Source organism: Malania oleifera, chromosome 2, assembly GCF_029873635.1.
Source record: "Malania oleifera isolate guangnan ecotype guangnan chromosome 2, ASM2987363v1, whole genome shotgun sequence".
Lineage (NCBI taxonomy): Eukaryota > Viridiplantae > Streptophyta > Magnoliopsida > Santalales > Ximeniaceae > Malania > Malania oleifera.
In genome coordinates, this window is record NC_080418.1 from 151,427,060 (window position 1) to 151,445,528 (window position 18,469).

At 39.9% G+C, this 18,469-nt stretch overlaps 1 protein-coding gene across 1 annotated transcript; it reads left to right on the forward strand.

The window, feature by feature from the left end:
• The first annotated feature begins 2,713 nt into the window (after window positions 1–2,713).
• On the forward strand, window positions 2,714–4,633 carry LOC131148469 (L-ascorbate oxidase homolog). Its single transcript, XM_058098163.1, has 3 exons — window positions 2,714–2,964; window positions 3,079–4,191; window positions 4,333–4,633. Exons 1-3 carry the CDS (start codon window positions 2,714–2,716, stop codon window positions 4,631–4,633), a joined length of 1,665 nt encoding a protein of 554 aa, XP_057954146.1.
• Window positions 4,634–18,469: the final 13,836 nt, after the last annotated feature.

The following is an 18,469-nucleotide window of genomic DNA, read 5'->3' on the forward strand; positions in this document are numbered from 1 at the left end:
TCCAAACTAACTCATGCTTGTGGGAGCTTTCCACAACCCAGACTTTCACGGTAAAAAGTCTTTACAATTTTCTTGCTCACAAGGACGCTCAGAATAATCGAAGCCTTCCCTATAATCAGCTGTGGAACTCAATCATCCTCTCAAAAGTGAGTGTATTTTGTTGGCTTGCAACTAATAACAAGATTCTCACAATTGATAACCTTCAAAGAAGAGGATGGACGTTAGCATCTATGTGTGTCTTATGCAAAAAAGAATGTGAAGGAGTCGATCATCTCTTTCTACATTGTCATTTCAGCAAGCAGATTTGGACTCTAGTCTATCAAAGGATGCTAAATCACATAGTCATGTCGATTACCTTGGCAACAACGTTTTTAGCTTGGAACTTCTCAAAGCTTAAAAGATGTCTTAGAATATTGAAAGCAGCAATTCCAGCAGTTATATGTTGGGAAATCTAGAAAAAGAGAAATGGAGGAATCTTAGGGAGAATTACTAGTCTACAATCTCAATTGTGTTTGACCGTTGGTTATTAAATCTGTTTCATTGGTCTAGGTCCAATACCCTACTGTCATCCTTAGATTGGGAGGAGTTCTCTTGTATTTTCACTGATTTTGGAGGGTAACTTTATTCACGCTTTCAATTATTGTCTTGTTTAAAGAATCCAAGCAACTTGGTTGAATTCTCCACTTTATAATAATATTATCTGCTTCAAAAACAATACTAGTGACTAAAAAGTGCATAAAAAAATTTCAAGCCTGGAAGATTGAAGCAAAGACTTGACCTAACTAAGAGCTAGATTAGACGTACATCTCTAAGTCAAACATCCTTATATTAATTATATATATATATATATATATATATGAAAGATAATACTCCAATGGGAACCATGTAATTATTTAAATAATACATTAAAGTTATTTTTTGTTTAACGATAATTCATAGACTTTTGCTACATAACATAAGGTGCTTGATCTCCTCTTTCACTTTCCTTTCCACCCCTCTTATGTTTGGTTATAAATTGAAACTTTTTAATATAAATATTTAATATTCTACTATTGGGAGTCTGGATATGTATCTTTAAAGCATAATAAATGGTAAAATATTTCAAAAAAAAAAAGTCCATTTCATATGAGAAGTTTCATTAATGTTGCAAAATTTAATTTAAATTCATTTTTTAAATAAAAGTTATCATTAAAATTGTGTAAAATGTTGCACAATTTAATTTAAAGTTCATTTTTTAAAATAAAATTATCATTAAAATTGTGCAAAACATTAATTAATTAGAGAGAGGGACAGGGTGAGCCAAACTTAAGCCCACTAGTAACCCTACTTTTCATATTTGACTTAATTAAATGACGAACTCTAATCTTACGTTGTTGTTGTTATAATCTGTTAGTTACAATTAGTTATACAAAAAAAATTAAATTATGTTGATTCGTACTATAAAGCAGATAATAATGTGAAATTTTTTATGAGTCCATAATAAGAATAGGTAAGAAATAATTATTCCCAAATTTCATGATGGAAATTTGATTTCTTAATTTTGTCAATTCAGTACACACACACAGGAATATTATTATATATAAGAAAAATTATATTTAAAAGGTCTATGGATTCATTTGGGTAGTTAGGTATGTATAAAGGTATGGATCCCACACAAAGGTTCCGGCCACTCTATGTAAGGCATAAGAGATCAAATGAGAGAACTTGTCATGATCCTTTATCGGATGGCCACTCTATGGAAGGCATAAGAGATCAAATGAGAGAACTTGTCATGATCCTTTATCGGATATGTATCAAGAGGATCTTGACCATGTAAAAGATGGTTCAAAAATATGTTAGCCTTGCCATATGCATTTTAAAAGATAGAACCATATGATCCAATAGACCAAAATGAACAATGCCTTGGTAGAGTTGGACTGAAAAGCTAAAATGGAAGCAGTTTGTGGTTTGAACATTCCATATATGAAAAAAGAAGGTAGTTATGAATATGACTCATATTTTCTTAGATTATATATATGTATAGACACACACACACACACACGTATATATGCACTGAGTTATAGTAATTGAAAGGGAAAATATTAGGCACACCTGATCTATTTTGGTAATGTCTTAAACATCCATAAAATGGGAACCCATCTAAAGTAAAAGTTAAGGACAACATGTGTGTGTGTCTATATGTAAATATAGATGCAAATTATTAATGCAAGGATGGAAAACAGAAAAGGGGCGGCATAAATTTAAATTTACCGTACCTGCAGAGGACCGGGGGGATGGATGAAGCATAATAGTATGATCGAGTCTACGACCTTTCATTTCGGGGAAGAGAGAGAGAGAGAGAGAGAGAGAGGGAGAGAGAGAGAGAGAGAGAAGGTAGGAAGTAATCAAGGGGGGCCGGAGGGGGGAAGGGCCAGCCGCAAAACAGGGGGTCAACAAAGAAGGAGAAGCACAGAGGAATAAGCGGGGAGGTCGAGCGGCGGTGATTTGAATTTGCACCAACTACTTCTCAAATTAATCTCCTAGCTAATTAATATAAAAAGGTAAGGGGGGGTGGGAGGCCATTTTAGATGGTAGAAGGAGATCATCACACCATCAATCTTTCCTCTTCAGAATTCATTAATATTCTTAGAAGAACCTCTGTGCAGATCGAAGCCGGGAGGGGATCGAGTGGGTAATTAAATAGCAGTAGTAGTATCATCGGAGGGAGGGAGCGATGGGTGCACGTCTCGTCGTAGCACTGCTGCTGTGCCTCTCGGCCGGTGGGGCATTGGTAGTGCGAGGAGAGGACCCTTACCTCTTCTTCACCTGGAACATCACATACGGCACCATCGCTCCATTGGGTGTTCCGCAACAGGCCATTCTCATCAATGGTCAATTCCCCGGTCCCAACATCAACTCCACCGGCAACAACAACGTTGTGGTTAATGTGTTCAATAACCTGGACGAGCCTTTCCTCCTCACATGGTAATTAATTAATTTTGCACGCGCGCGCGCGCACACACACATACATACACATATCTACATCTATATCTATATCTATAGGTATATCTGTATCTATATCTATGCATATGCATGCAGGAACGGCGTCCAACAAAGGAAAAACTCCTGGCAAGAGGGTCTGCCCGGAACCAACTGCCCCATCCCCCCAGGGAAGAACCAGACATACCACTTCCAAGTGAAGGACCAGGTCGGGAGCTACTATTACTTCCCTAGCACCGCCCTCCACAAAGTGGTCGGTGGCTTCGGCGGTCTCCGGGTCAATAGCCGTCTGCTCATCCCCGTCCCATTCGCAGCCCCGGAGGACGATTACACCGTCCTCATTGGCGACTGGTACACCAAGAGCCACTCCGCCCTCAGGAAGCTGTTGGACAGCGGTCGCTCCATTGCGAGGCCCGACGGCGTCCTCATCAATGGCAAATCCGGGAAGCTGCCCCAGGAGAAGATGGAGCCTATGTTCACCATGAAGCCCGGGAAGACGTACAGGTACAGGGTTTGCAACGTGGGGCTCAAGACCTCCCTCAACTTCAGGATCCAAGGCCACACCATGAAGCTGGTGGAGATGGAAGGCTCCCACACCATCCAGAACTCCTACGACTCCATCGACGTCCACGTCGGTCAGTGCTTCTCCGTCCTGGTCACCGCTGACAAGGACCCCAAGGACTACTACATGGTGGCTTCCTCCAGATTCACCAAGCAGGTCCACACCGCCACCGCCATCCTCCGCTACACCAACGGCAAAGGCCCCGCCTCTCCTGAGCTCCCCCCAGCGCCAGTTGGATGGGCCTGGTCCCTCAACCAGTTCCGCTCCTTCCACTGGAATCTCTCCGCCAGTGCTGCCCGACCTAACCCCCAGGGATCCTACCACTACGGTGCCATCAACATTTCCCGCACCATCAAGCTCGTCAATTCCGCTAGCACCGTCGGTGGAAAGCTCCGCTATGCCATCAATGGCGTCTCCCATACCGACAAAGAGACACCCCTGAAGCTGGCCGAGTACTACGGAGTTGCGGACAAGGTGTTCAAGTACAACCTCATCGGGGATGAACCGCCGGCAAAGGGTGCGGATAAGATCACCGTGGCGCCCAATGTCCTCAACGTCACTTTCCGCACATTTGTGGAGATCATTTTTGAGAACCATGAGAAGAACGTTCAGACGTGGCATTTGGACGGCTACTCTTTCTTCCCTGTTGCGTAAGTACACTCATCAAATAAACACACACACACACACACACACACACACAGATACATATACACACACACATATATGTTTATAGTCTAAAATTATTGGACCAATTATAATTATTTGAATATATATATATTGCATGGATGCAGCATCCAATCAGGGAGGTGGACCCCAGATTGTAGAAAGAACTACAACCTTCTTGATGCAGTGAGCAGGAATACAGTTCAAGTGTACCCAAAATCTTGGGCAGCCATCTTCTTGACATTCGACAACGCTGGAATGTGGAACCTGAGGTCGACACAATGGGAAAGGAATTACTTGGGGCAGCAGCTCTACATCAGCGTTCAATCCCCTGCACGCTCCCTCAGGGATGAATACAATGCCCCCGACAACGTCCAGCTCTGCGGAATCGTCAAGAACTTGCCCAAGCCTCCACCGTACACCCCCTAAATCCCTACTACCTAAGCATTTCCCATCATTTAATAATATGTAACTAAGTCACTCAGAACTCCGGCCACAGATCCTGTTACCAGAGAGACGCAGAATTTAAGGAGAAAAAGAGGCGCAGCGCTGGTCATGAGCAAATTAACAGAAAAAAGAAAAAAGAAAAAAAAAAAAGAAAACCAAACCAAAACGAAAATAAAAACAAAAACAAACATTATATATGTAATTGTGCAGCAGCTGGTGCGTATTTGGAGGAGATTGATTGGAGCAAGACACGGGCGATCGAGGAGGCTAGCTAGAAGAAGAGGGGTGGGGAATTGAGCAACACAATTTGGTTGATTATGCATATGTATCAATTAATTCCTGCCCGAAAATGAGATTAAATTTTCTTCCCGCTACTTTCTTATGTATTTTTTACATATATGATTTTACTGTTGCTTTCCGATGATGACCAGAATAAAACATTGTGCCGTCACCCTGCTTCTGAAAAAAGAAGAAGTTGAGATTGACTAATATTGGGGCTATATAATTTCTTCCATAATTGCAAGAAGTTGCATCTAACATCCATGTGTATAATTTGTTTTTTTTTTTTTAATTAAAGGCAAAAGAAATATATATTGCAGAGAGAACATCCATGTGTATAATGTACATACGGACACTTCTTCGCTATTTCATACACACACACACACACTTTAAATCTTGCTCGAATATAAAGGCCTCATTGTGGTAAGATTGATGAGATTATATCACGGTTCTGTGCTCCTATAGTTGGCAAGCTCTCCTTGCTTGGTTAGCTTACTCAATGAATATAACTCCTGCTCTTTATACTTAACATTGAAACTTTATTTTGGAAGGAAAATAGTTCCTTTCTTATTTTATATAAGGGATAATCAAGGAAAACTTTCAAATATTAATATAACATCTTGTAATGGGTGGCTTCCAAGTCTTAGGTGAAAAAATCATTCTCGCAAATATTTCTCTTGAAAGGAGTGAGAAAGGGGTCTTTTTTTTTTTTTTTGTAAAAAACGTAAAATTTTAACCTACCAATTGCAAGATGTCACATTAATATGTGACACATATCATTCTCGCAAATATTTCTCTTAGAAGGAATGAGAAAGGTTTTTGTAAAGAAGGTAAAATTTTGTCCTACCAATTGTAAGATGTCACATTAATATGTGGATACATACATAACCCCCCTTGTGGTCGCCCAGTTGATAAGATGAGAACCTTGTCCACTTGCCCACCACATGGTCAAGGATTCAAGCTCCCTGCCCATGAGATCATACTAATCAAGTTATTAACCGGGTGTTGGTGTTGGGGTATGCTAAACATCCTTCGAGTTTGCTGCGGCACCTTAGTGTCCGATGTGATGCAATGGGTGCTGGAGTCCTTGGATCATAAAAAATAAAAAATAAAAACACATACAAACGAAATGTATGATTTAGTGTGAGTATCAATGATATAAGTTCTGCATCACTTTAGTTGGTCTAAATATATATATATATATATATATATATATAACATAACCATTTTAAAAAATATTAATATAATATCTTATTAATATTTTTTTAAATGGTTATGTTATATATATTTATATTTAGACCAACTAAAGTAATAATATAATATCTTATGATTAGTATTTTTTTGTTTGGGTTGATGCATGGGGTGTTTTATTGGTTATTTGTAAGCCCCAAGTGTCCTTTTGTTTCCACGGTATTCCTCCGCCATAAGTGAGAGTTATTAATAAAATTAAGAAAGGAGATGTCGCCCTTTTTTACCAAAAAAAAAAAAAAAAAAATCTTATTATTAGTAAATTGCAAATCGAAATCATCGTTGTAAATATTACTCCAAATAATAAAATTAATGAGGGTAAGGCAAGATGATAGCATGCTTCATTCTAATAAGGGTAAACTAGAGGAAGCCATATTATACAATTTTAGATGGAGTAGTAGTGTTTAAATTCATGTTGTCTTTACTTATATGCAATTTTTAAATGGATGATTTAATCTTTCATAAAAATCGAGCTCTTGCACACAAAGTGTGTGCGTGCGCATGTATATATATATACCCTAAATATATCAACCATTGAGTCAAAAGGAAATTAAAACCCAACATTGATAAGGATGGTCATCACCCAAGTCAATTGCTTGGGTGGAGCAATTGGCTCCTACCCAATAATGACTAGAGCGATCCACACTAACACTGTAATGGTCGGAGTGATCCACATCGGGTGCATAATGGTAAATCTCCCAAGGGTCAAACCTTGTCTCTAGAAAAGAGGGTAATGTTAAGAGGTAAAGGTATCTCATCCAAACCCATCTTTACTTTTGCTTACAACCTCTCTAAAGTAGCTCCTTACTTAGGCATCAGAGTGATCCCCCGGAGTACACCCCAGGTCCTCCAAGCCACTCTCATTTCCTTCTTTTTCAAGCGATCGAGATCGAAAAATTCATCAGAGATCCTTCGACATTTTATCCTGCAACAGTTGGCACTGTCTGTGGAAATACTTTTGAGAGGTTTCCATCTTATTTCCTGTAAGAACCCGACCCCAAATATGCAGATTGAATAAATAACAAAAGGGTAAAAAGGTAAATTTTGTAGGCTTCGTCGATGAAGCCATTGTTCTTGTCGACGAAGGCCCTTATACTCTTCGTTTAGAGCCTCGTCTACAAAGAGACATCGAACGTGTCGTAAAATATCAGAATAGGGTTCGTCGCCAAAGGAGCTGGTTCATCGATGAAATGTGTGGATGATTTGTCGACGAAGGTGCTGTTTCGTCGACGAGGTTGGCCGAGTCAAAGGGCTATAAATATCCTCTTTCATTGCTTAGTTGCTAAGAAAGCAAAAACTCTCTCTCTCTCTCTCTCTCCCTCTCTCTAGAACTAGTGAAATCTCTCATTCTCTCTTCGATTCTTCGTTGTTCGTCACCTGATTCAACAGTTCAACGTTACTACATGGATCAGGGGAGGAGTCTTTACGTTTTTAGTGGAACGAAAATTCGCTTCAAGGATTTTCAGGTTTTGACCCAAAACCGAGGTAAGGGTCCGATTTCAGTTTTGTTTCGGTATATATGTAGTAGTAAGAATTGTAGTGAAGTATAGTTCTTGGATGTTCAGGTTTTGGGAACTCAGTTTGTAGTTTTGGAGCTGTAGAGTTCGTATTTTCGTATTCGGGAAAAGGTAAGGGGATTCTGTTTATATCAGTTATTTTTGGAAATTGGAATAGGTAAACATGTAGTTTACGATTGTATGTATGTTTTGGTTACTTATTTAGGAAAATCTATCGAGTGAAAATGTGGTATTTTCGGGTTACAAATTTTGGGATATTGGGGGTTTCAGGTATCATCTCTGTTTCTGTTTAAAAATTGTATGTTGTATAAAGCTGTAGTATTGAGATAATCGTACCTGTATTTGTATTAAACTCTATTTTCTCGAATTGAAAACGATATGATTTGTTGTATACTCAAATAAGTGTGGAATGAAATGTTGTATGTAAAATATTCTAGGGTTTTGTAAAATAGTTAGGGGCGGCTAATTACCGTACGTTGATGAGTAAAAGGACATAAGTTCCAAAATTGTTCAAGGTTTTGTAAATCAGTTAAGTGCGGCTAATTACTGTACGCTGAATCAGTTAGGGGCAGCTAATTATCGTACGCTAATGGCATGTCTTGGCTAATTATCGTGGGCTAGAGTGTCCGACTTTATATCCGATGAGTGTGAAATATCACCACTTTGTTCTGACTGGTCACCAATGGGTGTGTGTGGACACTGTACTGGTAATGGTATCGATGTGAGGCTTTGCTTATCATAGGGTATCGTGTGCTTGAGTGTGACGACACTGACCATATATTTGGTATCGTATGTACTAGAATTGAATTTTGAAAATACTGGAACTGTATCGTGTTATGTTTTATCCTGAAATAACACTTGTATGTCACACACTGATATAACCTACTTTCTTCCTTACTAAGAGGTGTCTCACACCGAATATACAAATGTTTTTTTTTTCAGGCCCTTCGGGTAGCTGAAACTAACATCCTAGCGTCCGGAAGCGCGTGTGTCAGTTAGCTACGTTTAGTACCTATGTAGGTATGACTTTTGTAACTGGGTTGTCAATTGTGGGTTTTGTAGACACCCGGAGTATGTATTGTATTCTGGGATGTATAATTCCAGTTATGTATAGACTCTGGTATGGTATGATGTATGTATAGAAAGAATATTTTCGTTGCGTATTTGATGAGTATGGGCATGTATGTAATTGTGTATAGGGTTTACATGTACCCCACAGGGTCGGACCTGCATTCAGTATAGTATCATGTATATTTTTAAATGATACAGAGACATGTTAGGTTACTATATTCACACCTGGGACCCATCCGAAGGTTTGAGGTGTGACAGCTTGGCATTAGAGTGAGCTTCTGAGTATTGCACTATTATTGCAATATCTAAAGGAGTTCTTATTCGATTTTGGTTTCTAAAAATATTTTCAAATCATTTTCAAATATCTTGCGTGTTTCATTTTGAGGAAAATTCTTGGAGAGATATTTGCTTATGTTCTAAAGATCTTTGTTGCAATATTCTTTGATTAGTATTATCTTTTAAATGCAAAAATCAAACCATTTTTGCAACAAAATCTATATATATCAAATTTGAATGAGACAATAGCTATGAGCGGAGTTTTTAGGAATTGAAGCAGAGGCTTCTCACGGCACCAGTGCTGATCATCCCGACAGGGGGTGAGGGTTATGTTATCTACAGTGATGCGTCCTTGAATGGACTTGGCTGTGTATTGATGCAACATGGTAGAGTAGTAGCGTATGCTTCTAGACAGTTAAAAGAATATGAAAAGAACTACCCTACCCACGATCTTGAGTTAGCTATAGTAGTACATGCATTGAAGATTTGGAGACATTATTTGTATGGCGAGCAATGTGAAATTTTCTTTGATTATAAGAGTCCAAAGTACTTTTTTCACTCAAAAGGATCTGAACATGAGGCAGAGAAGGTGGTTGGAGCTTATTAAAGATTTTGATTGCACCTTCAGTTATCATCTAGGGAAAACAAACCTGGTAGCTAATGCGTTGAGCAGGAAGTCTATGGGACCAGCGTTGGCAGCTATGGAGATTCAGTATCCGATCATGATGGATCTGGAAAGACTACGCATTTGGTTGTGAGTGTTCCACAGGTATGTATTGCTAGTCTAATGGTGCACCCTACTCTATAGGAAAGGACTAAAGTTGTTCAGAAAGATAATCCAAAGTTAGCAGAGGTAATGGTTAGATTACAAAATGGTCAGGGAGAAATATTCTGTATTGCAGATGATAGAGCTTTGCAGTTCCGTTCCAGATTATGTGTTCCTGCTGATGCTAATATCAGGAAGACCATCTTAGAGGAGGCTCATAGATCTTTGTATACAATTCATCCTGGCAGCACGAAAATGTATAGGGATCTAGGAGAGTCTTATTGGTGGAGTGGTATGAAGAAATAAATTGCTAAATATGTAGCACAATGTTTGACGTGTCTGCAAGTAAAAGTTGAGCACCAGAGGTCGGCAGGCCAGTTGCAGCCACTTTTTATCCCAGAGCATAAATGAGATCACATATCTATGAATTTTGTAACAGGGTTGTCGTCAGCGTTGTATGGTCAAAATGCTATTTGAGTGATTGTAGAACGTTTGACTAAGACCGCCTATTTCCTTCCTATCAAGATCAGCTACTCTCTTAACCATTTGACAGAGATTTATATTCAAGAGATAGTTCATTCTCACAAAGGGCCAGTATTTATGGTGTCAAATCGGGACACGCGTTTCACGTCACGATTTTAGGGGAGCTTGCAGGAAGCTCCAGGGTCTCAGCTATCTTTTAGAACGACATTCCACCCTCAGTCAGATGGCCAAATTGAGAGGACGATAAAGATATTATAAGATATGCTTCGAGCATGCATGCTAGATTTTTAGGGTAGTTGAACCCAGTTTATGCTGCTGGTGGAGCTTGCATACAATAACAGTTATCAGACCAGCATTGACATGACACATTTTGAGAAGTTCTATGGTAGGAAATGTCGTTCTCCTTTAATTTTGGGATGAGAAGGGTGAGCAGCGAGTTGTGGGACCAAAGTTAGTATAACAAGCGTGTGATAAGGTTCGACTTATTGATAGAATCAGTGCCGTTTAGAGCCCACAGAAGAGTTACACGGATAACCGCCGCAGGAAGTTGGAGTTTGATATTAGTAACCATGTGTTTTTGAAAATAGCTCCGTTAAAAGGGGTTATAAGGTTTGGGAAGAAAGGTAAACTTAGTCCTAGGTTTATTAGCCCATTTGAGATTCTAGAGAAAGTGGGGCTGGTTGTCTATAGGTTAGCTATACCATATATATTGTCCAGGATGCACGACGTATTCCATGTTTCCATATTGAGGAAATACATTCTAGATCCTTCTCATGTAATCAGTTGTGGTGAATTAGAACTCAGTAATTCACTAGTTTATGAGGAGGTACCAGTACAGATTCTGGACAAGAAGGAGCAGGAATTGCGTAATAAGAAGATTCCTCTCATAAAAATTTTGTGGAGAAATCACGCGTTAAAAAAGGCTTCTTGAGAGCTCGAGGAACAGATAAGGCAGAAATACCAACAATTGTTCCAAGAGGTTTAGTCATAACCAGGGAAAGTGTAAATAGTTAGGTAATGTTTCTTTTGCAGGTACATGTAGTAGTTTAGTTAATAAGTAGTCTTTTAGTTTTGGGGAAAATTTTATTTTATATATGTAATCTCCCAGAACTTGAAATGTAACCACGGTATTCCTCCGCCATAAGTGAGGGTAAGTAATAAAATAAGTAGACCGTCTATCTTTAAGGGATGATGAATCATATAGATAAAAAATTTCGAGGACGAAATTTTATAAAGAAGGGAGAATGTAATGAACCGAATAATTATTGTAATTTAATAATAGAAGGAGGGGAGGAAAGAAGGAATTTTATTTGAAAATTTAACAGGGATTCGTCAACGAACACAAGGGATTCGTCGACGAGCACACATGAGGGGTTCATCGATGGGGACGTGTCTAGTCGACAAGAAAATACCGAGAAGATATATATCAGTTCTAAATTTTGACGATGAGGGTAAGCATTCGTTGACGAATTTCCTTCTTGACCTCGTCGACGAAGTGACATGGCTCGTCGACGAAGGTCAGTGTATAAATAGCCTTAACTTCATTTTTCAGCTGCAATTTCACGCACCAAACTTCATCTCTCTCTCATGTTCAACCCATCTCCCTTCTCTCTAAGTTTATGGGTCCGTTCTTCGCCGGATCGACGATCCGAAACCGCCACAACACTCCTGGGGAAGTTCTCTTCAAGTTTGATGGAGTGGATCATTGGTGGGGTTAGCTTCGACTCTATCCCAAGTTTAGGGTAAGACTTTTTATTTAATATTTGACTTTCTTGTAGTTGTAGAAATTGTACTAGTCAAGAAAATACTAAAATTTTGTTCTGAGAGATGTTGTTTTTAAGGTGTTGAATGGGGAACCTTGCGGGAGCAAGACTGGTTTATTTTGGGGGGCTTTTTTCAGGAATCAGGTAAGGGGATAAACTAAGTTAGTTGTTTTTCATGGAAATATATGTATAATTTTACAGCATATATATATATATATATATATATATATATATATATATGCTTTATGTTTGGGAAAATACTATTGTAAATAATGATATGATTTAAATATGAGTAATACCCATTTTGTGTGGCATGAATAAAATTTATTATGGGAAGCTATTGTAGACACCCCAATTTTAACCAGGCCTTTCCGAGGAGACCTCATGTCAAAACCTTCCCACACGGTTGTGGACCCCACACATTCTTGTAGGTCCCACACTGGTTGTGGACCCCACACATACTTATAGGTCGCACATTGCTTGTGGACCCCACACATCCTTGTAGGTCCCACATTGCTTGTGAACCCCACACATCTTTGTAGGTCCCACATTGCTTGTGGGCCCCACATATCTCCATTGGGCCCCACATGTGTTGTGGGCCTCACATCTCTTGGTATGCTAACTCGGATTCCTACATCCGATGCACGTTGTCCCCTGGTACGCTAGTTCGGATTCCTACATATGATGCACGTTACCCCCCCTGGTACGCTTGCTCGGATTCCTACATCCGATGCATGTTACCCCATCTGGTACGCTAACTCGAATTCCTACATCTGATGCACATTACTCCCTAGTACGCTAGCTCGGATTCCTACATCCGATGGACGTTACCCCCTTTGGTACGCTAGCTTGGGTTCCTACATCTGGTGCACGTTACCCGCTCTGGTACGCTAGCTCGGATTCTTACATCCGATGCACGTTACCTTCTTTGGCATGCTTGTGCCTGCTAGCTTGGGTTCCTATAACTCTTAAATGGCTCGTGAACCCCACATTGCTTGTGGGCCGCATATATCTCCATTGGGCCCCACACGGTTTGTGGGCCCCACTTCTCCTGGTACGCTAGCTCGGATTCCTACATCCGGTGCACGTTACCCCCTCTAGTACGCTAGCTCAGATTCCTACATCCGACGCACGTTACCCCTTGGTACGCTAGCTCGGATTCCTACATCCGATGCATGTTACCCTCTGGTACGCTAGCTCGGATTCCTACATCTGACGCATGTTACTCCCTGGTACGCTAGCTCGGATTCCTACATCCGATGCACGTTACCCCCTTTAGTACGCTAGCTCGGGTTCCTACATCCGGTGCACGTTACCCGCTCTGGTACGCTAGCTTGGATTCCTACATCCGATGCACGTTACCTCCTTTGGCATGCTTGTGCCTGCTAGCTCGGGTTCTTATAACCCTTAAATGGTTCGTGAACCCCACATTGCTTGTGGGCCCCACATATCTTGTAGATCCCACATTGCTTGTGGGCCCCACATATCTCCATTGGGCCCCATATGTGTTGTGGGCCCCATATCTCTTTGTACGCTAGCTCGGATTCCTGCATACGATGCATGTTACCCTATCTGGTACGCTAGCTCGGGTTCCTACATCCGATGCACGTTACCCCTTGGTACGCTAGCTCAGATTCCTACATCCGATGCACGTTACCCCCTGGTACGCTAGCTCGGATTCCTACATCCAATGCACGTTACCCCATCTGGTACGCTAGCTCGGATTCCTACATCCGATGCACGTTACTCCCTCGTACGCTAGCTCGGATTCCTACATCCGATGCACGTTACCCCCTTTGGTACGCTAGCTTGGGTTCCTACATTCGGTGCACGTTACCCACTCTGGTACGCTAGCTCGGATTCCTACATCTGATGCACGTTACCTCCTTTGGCATGCTTGTGCCTGTCGGCTTGGGTTCCTATAACCCTTAAATGGCTCATGGACCCCACATTGCTTGTGGGCCCCACATATCACCATTGGGCCCTACACGGTTTGTGGGACCCACTTCTCCTGGTACGCTAGCTCGGATTCCTACATCCGGTGCACGTTACCCCCTGGTACGCTAGCTCGAATTCCTACATTCGATGCACGTTACCCCCTGGTACGCTAGCTCGGATTCCTACATCCGATGCACGTTACCCCCTGGTACGCTAGCTCGGATTCCTAAATCCGGTGCACGCTACCCCCTCTGGTACGCTAGCTCGGATCCCTACGTCCGATGCACGTTACCTCTTTTGGCATGCTTGCACCTGCTAGCTCGGGTTCCTATAACCCTCAAATGGCTCGTGGACCCCACATTGCTGGTGGGCCCCACATATCTCAATTGGGCCCCATATGGTTTGTGGGCCCCACTTCTCCGGGTATGCTAGCTCAGATTACTACATTCAATACACGTTATCCCCTTTGGTACGCTAGCTCGGATCGACATATCCGGTGCCCTGGTAGCTCGGGTTCCTATAACCCTCAAAAGGCTTGTGGACCCCACATGGCGTGTGGGCCCCACACATCTCCGATGGGCTCCGCACAGCTTCTAGAACCCTCATATTATTATTATTATTATTATTATTATTATTATTATTATTATTTATTTTGTCAAATGCAAGCATACTTTGTCCCCCCATCATCATTCACCACATGTCATGTTTTCTCCCTTTATCATTCTTCCCATGCTATATTCCATTCATCATTCTTCATCCCATACTTTGTCCCCCCCATCATCACTCATCACATGTCATGTTTCCTCCATTTATCATTCTTCCCATACTATATTCTCTTCATCATTCTTCATCTCATACTTTGTCCCCCCATCATCACTCACCACATGTCATGTTTCCTCCATTTATCATTCTTTCCATACTATATTCTCTTTATCATTCTTCATCTCATACTTTGTCCCCTCATCATCACTCACCACATGTCATGTTTCCTCCCTTTATCATTCTTCCCATACTATATTCCCTTCATCATTCTTCATCCCATACTTTGTCCCCCCATCATCACTCACCACATGTCATGTTTCCTCCCTTTATCATTCTTCCCATACTATATTCCCCTCATCATTCTTCATCCCATACTTTGTTCCCCCCATCATCACTCATCACATGTCATGTTATCTCCTTTTACCATTCTTCCCATGCTAATTTCCCTCCATCATTCTTCCCCCCATCATCACACCATTATGTCTTCTTTCCTATGCTTGCCCCAAGCTAAGCCTATAAATAGCCCTCTTATTCCAAGCACAAAGGGGAGGAGAGTTCTTGGTGGTGGTAAGGAGAAGATTTAAAATATTGAAATTTTCTATTATAAGTTTGTAAAGCTAGTTTTTTTTTAGTGAAGATCAAGAGGTCGATTGATCCTATTTCCTATCGGTGCTGAGTCACCCCATTTGAAGAAGGCACTCTGTAGTGCCTCGAGTCAGAACTCAAGAACAACTCTCGGGAAGACGCTGTAGAGCGGCCCTAGTAGACTCACCAATAGGAAAAGAAGACTGGAGCAGAGGAAAACGAAAGAAGATCAAGCGGTCGACTGATCCCGTTTCCTACTGGTGCCGGGTCACTCCATTTGAAGAAGGTACTCCCTAGTGCCTCGAGTCGGAGTTCAAGAACAACCCTTGGGAAGGCGCTGTAGACTAACCCCTGCGGATTCACAGACAGGAGAAGAAGACCAGAGGAGAAAAAGACGATAGGTAAAACCAATGAACTTTCTCTTCCTATGTTACACCTCCGCCCCCCTTTCCCAAACCGACCTCTACTGGTTTATTTGATTCTATTTCATTTCTTATTTAATTTTAAAAGGCTTCTTTTTAACTCATAAAAAATAAAAAAGGAAATTTCATAAAAGACACAAAAATTCAAAAAAAATTGTCAAAGAAAATTCAAAAATTCTTAAGGCTTTGAAACTTATTTACATTTGAAAATTTTTGAAGAAAATCCAAGAAAGTTTCCAACATGTTTGGCAAAGGTTAGATCTGTTTCCTTACATTCAAAATTTTCAAAAATACATTCTAAAGTCATGTCTTTAAAACTATGACTTTCATGATTGTTGTCTAAAATTCTGTTGTATTCGGAAGAACATTGGAAAATCCTAAAAAATCAATGGTCTCGACCAAGACCTTAAACTGGTTTTCCCCCAAACTGGTCAACATTTGACCGGCTCACCATTCCCGAACTGATTCACCTCGGTTTTCTCCATTTCGCTTGTATATTATTGTTGTATCCATAAAATTCACAAAAATCATGAAATTTTCAAAAATTCCAAAAAATATTTTCACATTTTGATTTCAATTGATTTCATTTGTGTTATTTTGAAAGTTTGGGAAAAATCACAAAAATCATTTTCACACTTAGGAAAAATCACAAAAATGTCTTTTTAGGCACAAGAAAAAAATCATTCCAATCTCGAACAAATTTCAAAAACCTCCCGAAATAGTATTTTTGATACTTAAAAAAAAAAAAACCTATAGATTTCAAAATCCTCGGGAGCGTATTTTGTATCCTATTTTCGATTTTCCTTCCCGATGATTGCGACCAAGAGCATTGGCTCTTTGGGGTATTGGATTGTCCCGGTTTTGAGGGAATACCTATATAGTATTTTCATTTTTTTGACTTTTGAAAGGGAGTAATCTTTAAAGGCTTATTACATTTATTTCTAGAAAACTCTTTATTAATCTGGTACCGTTCGTAAGAACGAGCGTGTATGAGGTGTTAATACCTTCCCCTTGCGTAACCATACTCCTGAGCCCGACTTTGGTGACGCAGACCGATTTTACCCCTAACAGGGTAGCAATCAAGTGTTCTAACCACACTTCAAAAGGTTAGTGGCGACTCCACCACACATCGTTTTCCACGAAAATTCATATTTTCAAAATACACATTCATTTTTCCCGGTTCGCAAGCCGAACCCATTTTTAACCAGAGATTGGTTCTCTAGACCGGGTCCGGGACGTCGCGACAGCTATGTTTGCAAAATAAGTATGGTTTACTATTTTCTAGAAAGATGTTAAAATGATACAAAGTTTTATATGATATACCGGCATATGGGCCAAGGGTTTTATTATGATATATCGGTGTACAGGATGAGGGTTTTCTTATATGATATGCCGGTGTATGGGCCGAGCCTTTTATATGATATGTTAGCATACAGGCTGAGAATTTTATTTGGTGTGTAATACGGCGTACCGTCCGTGATTGATAAAATACAAAATGACGGCGCAAGGGCTAAAGATTTTCATGTTATATTATGAAAATGATATGATTATATTAACTTGACAAATGTTATTATGAAATAGTTATGTATCATTATTTGGAAATATGCTATATGATATCAGAACCTGGTTGGCTTGGTTTAGGCTTTCACAAGCACGGTACCATAGCTATACGATCACGATCATGATATGTTAGTGCTACCACTAGCCGTACGGGGTAGTGGGAGAATGATAGCTGATGTGGTTTATAATAGTGTTGGCGCCCCTAGTGTACGAACCAGTAGAGGTAGACCCATCGTACTTATAGACTTTTGCTTTTGATTCGGCAGTGGTCGACCAACCATTATCGGGTCTCGCCTTCGGGCCGCACAACATGTGGGGGTAAGACATGACACTAGCCATGTAATAACTAGGAAAAAAAATTTTAAAAAAATTAATTAAAATTATTAATTAATTAAGTGGTTAAACACTATTAAATACATGTATTAAATAAACAAATAAAAATAAATAGTATGAAAAAAAAAGTAATTAATAATTAATTAATGAATTAATTAAATATTATTAAAATAAATAAATAAATAAAAAAAATAGTAAAGAAAAAAAATGGAATAAAGATATATATATATATATATATATATATATATATATTTATATAAAGATATGCTTAAATCGTGACCTTCGGGTTACATTATGGTATCAGAGCAAAGGAGTAGTTACCCTCGATCCTCGGGAACTCTCGCTTATGAACGATTGTGGTGAAGTAAAACTCTCCGCCTGGAGGCTTGCTGAATTGAGGGATGGCGATACATAACGCCTCAATCTCAGTGAGTGCTCTAATAGGTACTCGTTGTTGCCACGGGCGCAAGGCCCCTAAGGGAAAGTGACAACACCCGAATATGAATTCATCTTTTTCAGGATTTCTTTGAGTTCAAACTTAGAGAGCTCGAAGTTTTTATAACATTATTGGGAGATATAAGAAAAAGGGTATAAACATTTTAATGATGTTTTTGTAGAATGTAAATATTTAAGTTTTATGTCTTTATGTTTTAAGACTATTGAGTAAGGAACGATTGTGAAAATACTGAATTGTTTTGGGAGTTATGTAGATTTATGAAAATGCAGGTGATGAATTATTTATTATGGTTGGTGGTTAGAATTACTAAACTCTGGTATTATGTTACATGAAGATTATGTTTATATTTTCCGCTGCG

Excerpts from the sequence above, each read along its gene's own strand:
- LOC131148469 (XM_058098163.1), top strand. The coding sequence starts at position 2,714 with ATGGGTGCACGTCTCGTCGTAGCACTGCTGCTGTGCCTCTCGGCCGGT. Across the intron at positions 2,965-3,078 it reads GAGCCTTTCCTCCTCACATG|GAACGGCGTCCAACAAAGGA; the intron begins GTAATTAATTAA and ends ATATGCATGCAG. Across the intron at positions 4,192-4,332 it reads TACTCTTTCTTCCCTGTTGC|CATCCAATCAGGGAGGTGGA; the intron begins GTAAGTACACTC and ends GCATGGATGCAG.